Source organism: Loxodonta africana, chromosome 1 (assembly GCF_030014295.1).
Source record: "Loxodonta africana isolate mLoxAfr1 chromosome 1, mLoxAfr1.hap2, whole genome shotgun sequence".
Classification (NCBI taxonomy): domain Eukaryota; kingdom Metazoa; phylum Chordata; class Mammalia; order Proboscidea; family Elephantidae; genus Loxodonta; species Loxodonta africana.
The window spans coordinates 159,808,964-159,823,242 of record NC_087342.1 but is presented as its reverse complement, the minus strand read 5'-3'; the positions used below and the strand labels follow the sequence as shown (position 1 = coordinate 159,823,242).

Here is a 14,279-nt window from a genome sequence, read left to right as displayed (position 1 = left end):
AGTAGGGACATTTGGTATGATACTGCTGCGGGACATGTCTGTGTCCTTGGTGAGGAGAGAGTAAAAGAAACAGGAAGAAGGCTCTTTAGGACCCCAGTGCTTTACACAGACTTTTGCGTTGTCACCTTCTGTACTCAGTTGGATTGGATCCTTCAGGAACAAACATAATCAACTGAGATTTAATCTTCTGTATGTTTCTAAAGGCCACTTCTTTGTACTGATTGCAGACCGAGCAGTGTGTTACTTAGAAGGCTCATCTCCTTTTTGTTCTCATCCTCTTTCTTTTTACCTAACAGAGCTAGAAACATCTATGTGACTCCACCAATTATTAAAACAATTTATGTTTCTTTCCTTAAAATTTGTTAATTTACAGATTGGAGAAATAAATTCACCTTCTATTTGCTCTGTGAATTTTATAAAAGGCTCAGGGCAAAGCGGAAGGCACACTTGGGAAAAAAAAAAAGAAAAACAATCAAACAAAAACAACTTTTTTTGTTGTTTTTTAACCAATGTTAGCCTGACTTCCATCAATGAATGAGCAATTGAGAATCTGGATTTCCTCTCTCTAATCCTACTTCTGACCATAATCCTTCTTCTGACCATAATCCCAGACCTATCACCAAAGAGGAAATAAGGTGTTCCATTGCTGTTGTTGTTGTTGTTAGGTGCCATTGAGTCAGTTCCAACTCATAGCAACCCTATGTACAATAGAATGAAACACTGGCTGGTCTTTTGCCATCCTCACAATCGTTGCTGTGCTTGAACCCATCGTTGCAGCCACTGTGTCAAACCATCCTGTTGTTCCATTAGAAAGAATTAAAGTATTTCCATTGTATATCGTGTCATCTGCCCAGGCCAGAAGTAAAAACTGAAGAGTTGACATTAAATCTGGTTCATGACTGGAGTTTCCCATACACCAAAGAGTGTGGTTTTCCAGGCAAAAGGAATAACATATGCTGAAGTGGGAAAACATTCATTCTGCAAAACAGTCCATAGATATGTACTGAGCACATTCCATGTGCTACACATTGTATACTAGGCTGTATGTATGAACCAAATAAATAAATAAATCTGTTGCCGTTGAGTTGATTCTCACAGCGACCCTATAGGACAGAGTAGAACCGCCCCGTAAGGTTTTCAAGGAGTGGCTGGTGGATTTGAGCTGTTGGCCTTTTGGTTAGCAGCCAAGCTCTTAACCACTATGCCACCAGGACTCCAGGCTGTATGTACAGGAAAATAAAATGGGAGGTAGATAAGTAAATCAATACTAACAATATGGTGTGATCAGCACTCCAGAAGACTGCCCATAATTAAAGAGGAGGGGGAAATCCAATTTTCAACTGGGTGGATTGATCAGGCAACTCTGGCAAGTGGGCTAACACATGAGTCAAGTACTTGAAGGATAAGCGAGAATTGATGAGGTGACAAAGCAAGGGAAGAATAATCCATGGAGAAGGAGGTTTCAATTAAACAGAATTTTTCATGGATTAAAAGAACCCTTTTTTAAAATCAATCAAACAGAATTTTGGAGGAGATATTGGAGTGAAGCAAGAGTGAAAACAGGTTCATTGGTTAGCAGGAAGTTTCTTTAGTCCAGGAAATAAGTAATGATGATCTGAATTAAAAGAGTGATAATAGAAATAGGAAGAAGGATATAGATTTAAAAAGTTAAGGGGGTAGAGCTGAAAGGTCTTGGTGATAGAGTGTATGTGGCATACAAGGACATGGGAGATTCTAGGATGACTCCTGAGTTTCCAGTTTGGGTTCGTGCTCAAAAAGGACTTGTGAACATTTGGTGCCCGTGGGATATCCAGAGGGAAAGCTGCCTAGGCAGTTGGCCTAGAGATGGCAAAACAAATATCCATGGGCTACAGGAAGAATAGAGCACACTAGGGAGACAGGAAAGAGAAAGGGCAAGGTTGGAAAACAAGGCTGCAACCAAGACATGGGGAGTCAGTTTGGATTTTAGAGAAAGAATTTGTTTCGTAGGTCCGATAAATAAGATTGTACAGTAAAGTATTGATTAGCACTGGAAAAGACGACAGGGTGTACAGTTGAGTTATTGCAGGAATGTCTAGGAGAAATAAATCAGACCTGAATGATGTCCATGATAATGAGGATAAAGAGAAGGCAGCATATTTGAGAAGACACATTTGAGAGATCTTTAAGAGGTCAAATCAATAAAATTTGATGGGACTCATTAAGTCACGGAGTATTCTAAGATTACAACAAGTTTCTAGCTTGGGAGACTAAAAGGATGATGGTATCTTAACAAAAATGGTGAAGAGGAACAAGTGTGTGAGATTGGGCCAAAATGAATTTGAGTTGCATGTGAAATATCAAGTAGAAAAGGCTGAGTATTCAGGGGAGTAGACGAGGATAAAATAATCCTTTGCATACAGATACATGAAAGGTGAAGTCGGGGAAGGACTGTGAGCAGAAGACAGCTCCACAGACATTCAAGGAGTTGATAGAGGAAGAGAAGACTATCAAGGAGCTGAAAAGACATAGGAGGAGGACTAGGAGAGAGTCCTGAGAAGAGAGGGGAAAGAATGGAGCTAACAGTGTCAAAAGCTGCGAAGCAGTCACATTAAGGTACTATAAAAGGCCAGCTGCATTGGACAATTAGAAGGCTTTGGTGACCTTTGTTGGAGCAGTTTTGGGGAGCGATGAAGACAGAGAACTGAGTTCAACTGGTTGAAGACTGAATACAAGGTAAGGAAATGCAGATACTGACTACAGTTTGGTAGTGAAGGAAAGGAGAAGGATGGGGTAATGGGGTAATGTCCCATCTTAATTAATTCCATTTATGAACGGGAAAGAAAGGTGCCAGTGGAGAGCAAGAAATAAAAACCACAGGAAACACAGGAGGTGACTGATGGAGGAAGAACCTAAAAGGCTAAGGAGGGCAGACATTTAACTACAGGTAGACATATTTGCAGATGGAGGGTGGGTGGAGGATTAATATTTCAAATGAAATATAGATTTTCTTTTTACCCTAATTTCCAAATATTAATACATAATATTAATATTACATAATGTATAATAGCATATGAAAAAAATTAGTTTGGATCCTAAAATGGCTGCTAAAAGATCTTACTATACATTTCAGAGCCAAATATTAACGATATTTGGCAAATATCATAGTCCGGTTTACCCATGCTAGATAGCAAATACTCTTGATTTGAACAAGTAATTAATAGTCAGCTATGATTTCATAGGTCTGATACATTTCCACCCTTTCTGATCATTTTCATTGATTAAAAAAAAAAAAATCCAAAAGATTAAACCATTATAATATATTTTCCAAATTTTGTACTTTAGCTTTCTCCAAACACAAGATTATTAACTCTAGTAAACTCTGGAATGGCATACAGTTAGTTATTTGATTATGGGCATATTAAATATATATGTGGGTACAATCATTTGTCTTCCCTAATGTGCAAAAAAAAAGAGCCAGTGTTGGAGAAAAACGAGCATGAGTTATAACTTCTTCTCAATCTTGGGAGTAAATTATTCTATTCTGAAAAAAAAAAAAAACATCCACTATTTATCATGTATTTAAGAGGTATTTGTTAATTTAGTAACTAAAATTATAAAAATATATTGTTTAGAAAAGATAAGGTATAACTTTTTGTAGTATTACTTTAAAAATGATAACTTATTATAATACTAGAAAGTATATAAGATTCTCGATGCCAAATACAATGCCCATGGAAAGTTTTTTTACTTGAAAAAAAATTTATTCAATAGGCAAAAGTAATGGAGACTGACTTACTGATATATTTTTCTTGTAATATAAAAATCTCAAGTTCTAAAACACAGTGATAACTAATGGATGCGCCATCCGTTCCCTCAGCTAATAAATACTGATTGAGCTCCTTGCAGTGTGAAGTGAAGGAAGATGCAAACAGGTGTGAAGGGCGTGATCCCTGCTCTCAGGAGCCTTGCAGTGTAACTGGGGTTTGTAAGACATTTTTGAACCACACTAAACGGTGCAGAAAATAATTCAAAAGCAACGCTCAGTTACTTCCAACATCCGCAAAGCTGTTTCAAGGATCAAGTGCACCTCAAAGTTGAAAGCAGAAAAACCACCTTCTTTGTACAACAACAGTTAAACTGCTGTTTATGCAAAAGAATTAAAAAAAAAATTTTAAAGGAGAAAAATTATCCAGAATTCTTCCTAATACCCTCAGGAGACAATAACATTCTTTCAACCTTTGTACTTTCACTGAAGAGGGAGAATGACTAATTCTCCCTGTAACCCACTTAGTGTAAAACTAAATGAAGACAAGGGATGACTAATAAGCATCAGTCACAGATGGAGATTTAGAGCAGGAAACTGCTTCCACCCTCCCGCTCCCTGTACGTTCTTGGCTTCTGCATGATTTATAGTAAGAATTTTGGCTTAGCTTTACTAGAAGTCCAGACGTGCTCATGGTAAACACAACAGGGCCTTCAATCTGGGGAAGCTGATCTTTAATGTTTGTAAAAGCAGAAAACAAAACGAATAATAATAATTTTTAAAAAATCAAACGAACCCTCCTCTGTGTTTTCTTTATAGTGACGAAACGCTCCACCTATACATAGTGCTGGTGTTCCTTTCCTCTCAGATCACAGCAGCACGTCTCCTCTTTCAGGTCACGTCTTTCACATAAAAGTGCTAAACTAATGCCGCTTAATGACAAATTAATGTCCATGAATAAAAAATACACCTCTAATAGCATAGAGTAATTTGCCATTACAATATCATCATTGGACATGCCCCTGGTTTAATACGATGTATTTAATTCATAAACTAATGAGTGATATATAAAAAGAGGGAGATGAACCCTGCAATTACATTTATGTGAGTCTGTCACCTTATTTGTAAAACCTTAGAGTCATTTACATTCAAATTAGAACAAATGAGTGATTTCACAAAATGCGTGATAAATGACCACAGCAGCCCAAGACAAAACTGTCTTTCCTGTGAGCACATTAACAGTTTCCTATTATTTGTTAAAAATTACAATGCATATTGCTCAGTGTGGTGTGAATAATGACTTTTTTACTGATTGGGTCAGAAGACTAACATGTAGCCAAATAAATAATTTTTCTTTTCATTTTTTCTGATTTTTGCTTTAAATTAACTACGGAATTCTGGTGGATTCACACTGCCACCTGCTGCCTAGGAATAGATACTAGAAGTTTATTCCTCCCAAACAAAGTCTGTTTGTTCACCACTTTGGTGGTTTTGTTCAAAAAGTCTACATAATGTTTTTGTTTTTCTTATCAGTACATTTAATATCATAATAAAGACTGTGATGCTCAGAGAACACAAAGAATATTTGTTAATCAAACAATAAAATATGCTATTTGGGAGCAGTGGAACAAAATGGTGTAAGCTATATATATACTTTTTTTAAGCTAACTACAAAAAAAGAGACAATTTCAGTAATACAAGTGCTTCCTAATGCATCCCTTTCAGGGGATACAATACAAAGTCCAGCAGCAGCAGCCTTCATGTGTGTACAAAGAAGCCTCAGGCCAAGGCTGAGGTTGGTGGAGCTTCCACCAAGGGGTCCTCCTTAGACATGCTTTATAATGAGCACTGAAAGATAATAGGGGGTATTATAGTAGGGGCTAGTGGTACAAACAGTTAACATGCTTGGCTGCTTACTGAAAGGCTGGAGGCACCTCAGAAGAAAGGCCTGGAAATCTACTTCCAAAAACTCAGCCATTGAAAACTCTATGGCGCACAGGCCTACTCTGATACACATGCGATTGCCATGAGTTGGAATCAACTTGACGCCAACTGGTACTAGTATCCTTCCTAACCTCTGGCAGAGAAACCAAAGAAATAATGGAGATTTGAGAACAACCAAACAATGCCAGACATCTTAGTGAGGGGAATGGTTTCAGACTCTCCCAAACGGAAAAAATACGAAACAAGGTTGGAGAATATATTAGTCTTGATTGATGGGACACAATATCTAGGTAAGTTTTAAGCACTGGAAATTTTCTATTTCAACAAAAATTTATTTTTATATACTCAATCAAAAGGTCCAATATGAAATTTAAAATCAGTTGATCAATAATACTAAAAAATAGTAAATCAAAGACTGTCAAAATATCAAAGCCAACTGATCTAGTCTGGGGGTTTTATAATGCTGAGAGAAAGGCAGGGGATATATTTTTAAAAGACTGCAGTAATGAAGATCCCTGTATATACATGGTTTTGGTTCTGTAGTCAAAGTTTCCTTCTACAAGTTGAACATCTTACAATGATCACAAATAAAAAGGAAAAGTAAAGTTACATAAGAGAAAAAAATGAAAATATACAGGTGAAAAGGAAAGTGAAAGTGTCAACCACTGCTCAACCAGCCTCAGTAATAGCAACTGTACCCAAAACATCTCTCTACCCAAGTCACAATTTTGTCTCTGCAAAATAACGAACCACAAGAGTCAAATTCCAAAGTATACAAGTCACATGGCATCTCAACAATTTCATCTGATAGGGTTGGGGAAATACGCATAAACTTTTGATCTCCATCTGGAATTCTCAGCTACAGAAAATGATAGGTATAGAAACACACACATACATACACACACACATCCCATTTATAGTGTGCATCATGACAATTAGCACTATAAGCAAACTTTTGTCAACATATATCACTGATTATTATCTGAAATGGAAAAAGTGAATTGGGTGATGAAGCTTAAAGCTTAAGCTGTAATATTTGATGTAGAAATATCAAACGAAAATAATTTCAATTTCACAAGTCAAACATACACCTCTGAAGTTTTGTAACCTTTCTATGTTATTTCCATTTGCTACCTGCAGAAAGGGATTAAAAACAGCTTTACCATGCCACCCAACAGTATTGAGGGGGAAGGAAAGGAAAATAAGACAAAAACAGCTAAACATCTGCACTTAGATGAAATGTGCTGAGGTAATGATACAAATTTCATATACTGTATTTGAATTGCTACTTAGGTGAACATGGCTGACATTCCTGCCGCTGTCTGCCTGGAAAGCACTGGGTTCCCATTTCCCAGAGTTGCTGGGAAGATTAAATGAGATGATACAATAGAAAGCTTTGTAAACTATATAATGTTATTCAAGCGGGAACAGGTAACAGAAGTCAATGATTGGAACTGCCAACGTTTTGGTTAGCAGCCCTAGCTCTTAGCCGCTGCACCACCAGGACTCCATATTTAGAATTAGAGGGAAGGATTAGGAAGGAAAAGAAAGAAGTTGGGCTGGAAAACAAACAGGGTTTTTCTACTCACTAATATAATGCCACATGCACAAGAATAACATGGAACTGGGTGAATTTGTTATTGCTTTCAAATTTATTTTTACTTTTGTTATAATGCTACAATAAATGCAAGTAAATGTTATCCTAGTGGGGGAAATGGGAGGATTTTAAAATAGGAAATTAGTGCTTGACTATCTATAAAAATAATAGAACTAAGATGTCCCATATCTTCCCACCTAACCAAATACTTTTCACCCAAGGGGAAAAAAGATCTTTGGAATCAGAAGGCCTGTCACCCACCAGCTATATTAGTGCGAGCAAGGTAAGTACACTTCAAACCTCTGAGTTTTCATATATAAAAATGCACAAAGTTGGGAGGACTGAACATGAACCGTCTGTGAACGTTCAGTAGGTGCTCAGTGTATGGGAGTTTCCTTTCCTGTCTCCTCAGAAGACTTTTCTGGCCATCCCAGCAAATCAGGGGAAGAAGGCACAGATCATTCATCGCTGCCTGGGATATCTACATGGTAATTAAATTATATATGACTTTGTCTTATATTAGCTACTGTTACATTAATCTTGTATGACTATCCAACTTTTCATGCATTTTTACTTATTTCCTCAACCAGAAATACCACTCCAGACCAGAGCCCTTCTCAGTGCCACTGCCCCAGGACCTGCCCCAGTATACTGGCGACCTGGGGTATGCCCAGAGGGTGGGGGGAAATGCCCACTTCCGGGATAAGACACAACAGCTGCTGCTGTTCTCTTGCCTCTCAGCTTGTGTCCTGGAGAAATGGTACCCACAGACCACAGCCCCTCCAAGTGGGCTAGGCTGACATTTTACCTGTCACTGGGCTCCGGCTGGTAGGGCACAGCTTATGGCTGCAGGGGAAAGGAATGTGGTGGGTATATTACTAGCAGGACGCAAGCTCACGTACCTGGATGAGATAGTGGGAACATAAATTGAGAAGCTCCAACAGCTGTAGGTGACTGCCAGCAGCTAACACATCCTGGATCACGCCTGGCTCCAACAAAATCTGTTTTGTTTTTTAATAAAAAGAAAACTATCAGTTACATCAAAAGACTAATATATACTTGCTAACAGATAAATATACTTCACCATATTTAAATTTCTTCTTAACCTATTATATCTGAACTAATACACCTCCTTAAAATAGAAGTCGGGCCTCCTCTTTTTCTTCAGATTAATGAGCTGAGGCACTCATGTTAACCGTTCAAGTTCTCTCCTCACTGTATTAGCCAAGTCTCATTTCCTGTGTGTAAAGCTCTGCACTAAACCACTTATTTTTTGTAGGTGATATGAACATTTTCAAAGAACAATACGAATACTTACAGTCTTAAAATTCAATGTAGTTATTTTCACAACCTGTTTCAACCAATGGTGTAATCTTATAAAATGTAAAACACCATGTATTACTTTTTCAAAGTATATCTCAGAACTTTAGTTTTTGGTAGATCATAAAAATGTTATGGCTAACGGGTATTTTAGGGAAAGGGGGTTTCTGTTTCTCTTGGCAATGTAAGACCGGAGGCAACTATTACCCCCCTTTTTACTTCTAAATCCTCCAACAGTGAACTTTTTGCCACAAACTTTCATTTTTCTCTTTCTCAGTCTCAGGTTCTCTAATCCTTTCTATTTAAAATAAAAGCTACACAAATACTATTTTCAAAATGCAAAGGCATCACAGCGAAGCAAAACATTCCAATTATCCTAGTAATACTGATTCTTCGTTTTTTTCTTTTTTCCCATTATTGTTGTTAAGTCCAACTATCTGCCTACTTTTGCCATCTTTTGAGCTACTGAACATGGCTGGAGAAAAATACATAGCCATGTTGACAAAATTCACTTTAAATGCATGATTGCCAGGCATAAGTAGTCCTTTAGTGGTGTCCCAGCCATGCTGCCCTATATTCCAAGCCCGGTGATCACCATAGTATGGTCTCTGGACCAAGACCATCAGCATAACCTGGGAACTGGGGAAAACTGCAAATTCATGGGACCCTCACCAGACCTGCTAACTTAGAAACTTCCAGGGTGGGGCGCAGCAATTGGTGTTTCACCAAACCTTCCATGTGGTTCTGATGCATAAGGAGTGTAAGCCACGTGGTTCTGATACACAGAGACATGTGAGACCCACTGACTTAGTCGTTCACTCTACCACTCCTCACAACTAAGTAGAAAGAAAGCCATAATACTGTCTCCATTTTCTCTGCTCTGGTGTCTGTCAAACTCGCCCCTGTTATGTTTTGTTCCCATTCTTCCAATAAAAATGCTCTTGTGTAGGTCAGCAGTGACCTCCACATTTCCAAAACCAATGGCCATTTCTCAGTATTTAATCTTAACAACCCCACAGCAATTAGCAAAGTTGATTACTCTCTTCTTTGGAACAATTTCTTTTCTTGCCTCTGGGACAACACTTCCTCTAGGTTATATTTCTACTTCACTAGCCACTCAATCTCAGTCTCGTTTCCAACCACTAAGCTTTGGAGATGCCCAGAGCTCAGTTCTCAGACCTCACCTCTCTCTACACTCACTCTGTAGATATCATGTAATCTCATGGCTTTAAAATGATCTATATACCGATGGCGTAGTAGTTAAGTTCTACAGCTGCTAACCAAGAGGTCAGCAGTTCAAATCCACCAGGCACTCCTTGGGAACTCCATGGGGCAGTTCTACTCTGTCCTACAGGGTCACTATGAGTTGGAATGAACTCAACAGCACTGGGCTTGGTTTTTCTTTTTTTATATACTGATGACACTTGGATTTGTTCTGTAGTCTCAACCTCACTCCTTCAACTCCAGATTCTTACCTTCAACTGCCTACTCAGCCTCTCCACCTGGATGTCTAATGGGCATCTCAAACTAAACATGTCCCAAACCAAACTCTGGATCCTATCCACCAACCACCAAATATGCTTCTACTCCAATGCTACCATGTGAACACTTAACAACTCTATTCTGTTATTTAGCTTAAAGCCCCAGAGTCATCCTTGACTCCTCTTGTTTTTCTCACACCTCACTTCTGATCCGTGAGTCACTCTTGACTGCTCTACCTTCAAAATGCTGCAGAATCCAACCACGACTCATCTCTTTCACCATTATCACTCTAGTACAATTCATTCTGCCTTCCTAGACTTACTGTAACAGCCTCCTAACTAGTTCCACTGCTTCCCCCTTTGCCCTCTTGCACTGTTTTAAAAAATAACAGCCAAACTGCTTTATTCAAAACTCTCCAATGACTTTCCAGCTCACTGAAAACAAAAGGCAAAGCCTTTGCTACAACCTCAGAGGTCCCCCCATCACCTCTCTCACCACCACAATGGGCTGTCTTGCTACTGCTTGAACGTGTGGAGCACTTCAGTCCTTATGTCTAGTTGTTTTTTCTGCCTGGATTTTTCTTCCTCAAGGTATCAGCATTGCTCGTGCCCTCACATTCTTCGAGCTTTGCTCGAATACCATCTAATCTGGGAGGCCTTCCCTGACCATCCTATGTAAACAGTACCTCACTCCTCATCACCCCTTCATTCCCTAACCCCTTATTCAGTTTTATTCTTCTTCATAGCACTTACCACCTCTTGACATATTACATACTTGTCTGTTGGATTATTTTGTGTTTCTCCACTCACTGGGACGTAAGTTCCAGGGGGCAGGGACTCAGTCTATTTTGTAACCCCAGCACTTAGAACGCCCACCGTATAGCCGTCATGCAATATTGATGAATTTATTTAACAATAAATTATTGATGAGTATATTTGTCTATAATTCCATAAGATGCACTGTCAACAATCCTCCCCAAGATGGACTGACACAGTAGCTGCAACAATAGGCTTGAACGTACTAACAGTTGTGAGGATGGTGCAGACCTAGGCAACATTTTATTCTGCTATACATAAATTGCTGACTCAACAGCAAATAACAACATATTTGTCTATACATACATATTTATTTCAGAATTAATTTTATTAATTAAATTGATTAACATACGAGGAAAGAGGAAAACAGACTATAAATTATATTTCTTAACTAGTGAATTAATGTTAGAAACTTAACCAAATGAGGCAAAAACACCAACGCTCACTCTTATTCTAAAAATTCTCTATAGTTCCTTTTCCATCTACTCGGAAGAAGAAACCTGAATTTCTCCAACTCCTCTAGGAGGGAGGCTTTGACTGACATTCAGAAAATGAGTGCAGCTGCCTTCACAGGAGCAAGGATGTAGTATTCTCTTGCAGGAGGGCATAGCCTAAGGCAGAGAATGGGGAATAGATAGATTAGAAAGGTTAGTCTTAGCCTTTAAAACCTGTCAGTTGCGCTCATTTCACACAACTGGCATTCAGGATAACCTCCGAGGCTCGGTAATGCCAAACACAAAGATAGATATCACAGAGAGACAGGATGAATATTCTACATCTTGCGTAACATGTCCAGCAGGCTCGCCTTGAGAAACATTCACGTGAGAAACCCACAGCGGGATTGTTTTTGTCGTTTTGTTGTTGTTGTTCTCTTCTCATTATGACATGAGTTTTTCTAAAATATACTGTGCCACAGAAAATTCCTACATGCTTTGAACAGGAGCAGTTTGAAAGATGAAACCCAACCAGGACAGCTGGTTCTTGCTCATGGGAACAGGATCAGTGTCTGCCACCCCCGCTTGCACTTGAGTCTTTTAAATTCAGCTCTGTTGATCTTTGGTGGCTGGTTGTTCTCACATACTTTTCAGAGAATTTGTGCTTGGGCAGGAATACAAAGAGGTTCGATCTTCACAAGATGGTGAATTTATCTATCATGGGGCAGCGGGGGGGCAGTGGTGGTTCAGTGGTAGAATTTTCTCCTTCCAGGCGGGGGATGTAGGTTCAATTCTTGACCAACACACCTCATGTGCAGCCATCACCTGTCTATCGGGGAGGCTTGTGTGTTGCTATGATGCTAAACAGGTTTAGTCCAAACTAAGATGGAATAGGGAGAAAGGCCTCGTCATCTGCTTCTGAAAACCAGCCACTGAAAACCCCAAGGATCACGATGGTTTGATCGGAAGCATTTCCTTCCATTGCGCATTGGGTTGCCATGATTTGGGGCTGACTCAAAGGTATGTAACAACAACATCACTTGCCTAGATGAACTGGCCAAAAGTATAGCCTTCTGTAGAAGGAATGGATCTCAAACACCCACCTTTATGGAGGACAATGAAGGCAACTAAATGTAAGTGCTGCAAGAATTTGTTGGTTACATTTAGGCCTTTAAGAAACTCATAACCATGCAGTGCGGTGCTCAAAGCAGACCAGACAGCAGACAGGGTCACTTGAGGACAACCTACGGGAAGGGAGGGTGCCTCCTAAAACCCAGGCTGAGAGTGCAGCGGGAGCTAACGTTGGTGGCTTGAGACATCCAATCACTCATCGAACTGGAGGGGCATAAACAGTGGACAAGTCAAGAGGTTTTACAGACAAAGCAGAGCAAGAAAATGCAGGATGAGTAGAGTTTGGTGGTCCAAAATCCATTAGGGAAGGTGAAAACCCTTAAAGACGCCAAACTAGGCAGACATTGCCACTTTCCTCAACAAGCCTTACCTGCTTTGATTAAGGCAGAACTGGAATTTCTCCAGATTTCACAAAAGGGCTTTGATACAATCAGGGGCCAGCTTAAGGTGGGGCAAGAGTTTGTCTTGTCCACAGGGTCACCTGTAGGGAGTAATCTGTCCCTACCACCCACCACACCTGACCTCCTGGTGACAGAATACAGGAGGTGGACACAACAACCTCATCACCTGGGTCAGGCCCAGGCATCTCTCTTGCAGCTTGTGGCAGGACAAGGTCATGTGAAATGAGGGGAAGGATCCACAGCTGACCCTGCCCCAAAGGCTGACACTCTACACCCATCTTTGGCCAGATAGGAGTAAGCACTGGGGTCAGTGTGGCACTGGGTGGTGTGACAATAGTAATAGGAATAAATCCATAACTGCAGTAGAAAGTGGGGGTCTCTAAAGATGTCCAGTGAGAGTTGTTATATCAGAAGTCAGTCATGAGATGGTCCAATTGCCCTACTGGTAGCTGTCACCTCTTGAATACTCTGTCCAAATATGTTCTCTGCCCACCAATCCAAGTAGGTAGTTAGTGGACAGTTTAATATGCATCATCTCTAAGGAAGCTCCTCCAAACTAGAATAGGACTGGGGCTCCTGGTTGCAGCAATATATTCAGGCAGGGCGTGAGGCCCTCAAGAAGGAGGCAAGGTGTAGGCCCTGAGGTGAGAGTCTGCACAGAGCATGATGAGCTGGGTCACCTTGGTCAGAGCCCAGAGCACACCTGGACGGGCTCTGGGTGTGGGGATCAGGGACAGAACACCCCACCACAAGTCTTCTCTGCCCTTATTCTTCAGCTTATTCTCACACATCACTGCACATCCACTGTCTTAATTCTGTTTTGTTCTTTATTTTCCCTCTTACTTCCACCTTGCTGCATGGATTAGCTGCTGCTAAGGACAGTCTTATAAGGTCACTATGAGCCAGAACCAACTTGACAGCACCTAACAACAACAATAACAAGGGACTGTTGTAAACAGCCGTGACAAGTTTTGAGCGTGACCTTTTTTCTGCTTGTGAACCAGTGAGTTGGCATCTTTAGAAAATATTGTATCTTCAACTCTTCAAGGCTATCTTCCTAATTTCTTGCTTTACGAGACTTTTAAATTACATACTTCTGGGTTTGTAGATAAAGAAGGCTGAAGGAGTTGACGACGGTAAAGGCAGACAACTAAGGTCTTTAGAAACACACACACACACACATACACACACATGTGCCCGCACAAACACAAGCACATGAGCAACTGCAAATTAAAAGCAGCCTAATATCATTTTTGCAGTCCCTTGGTGGCACAAACAGTTAAGCACTCAACTTAAGGTGGCAGGTCAAACCCACCCAAAAGCACCTCGGAAGAAAGGCCTGGCGATCTGCTTCCAAAAGGTAACAGCCTTGAAAACCCTAAGAAGCAGTTCTACATCGTACACATGGGG

At 40.1% G+C, this 14,279-nt stretch overlaps 1 protein-coding gene across 7 annotated transcripts in view; it reads right to left on the bottom strand.

The window, feature by feature from the left end:
- The window catches only part of KLHL32 (kelch like family member 32), a 171,632-nt gene that overhangs the window by 81,493 nt on the left and 75,860 nt on the right, over nucleotides 1-14,279 (bottom strand). For 5 of the 7 annotated variants that reach the window (XM_003404332.4, XM_023543695.2, XM_023543692.2 and 2 more), the window contains one exon: nucleotides 8,189-8,287. The exons of the other annotated variants lie outside the window; for them this stretch is intronic. In XM_003404332.4, the coding sequence (XP_003404380.1) occupies nucleotides 8,189-8,287 (99 nt within the window). The remainder of the gene's footprint in view (nucleotides 1-8,188; nucleotides 8,288-14,279) is intronic. 7 annotated transcript variants of the gene reach the window in all.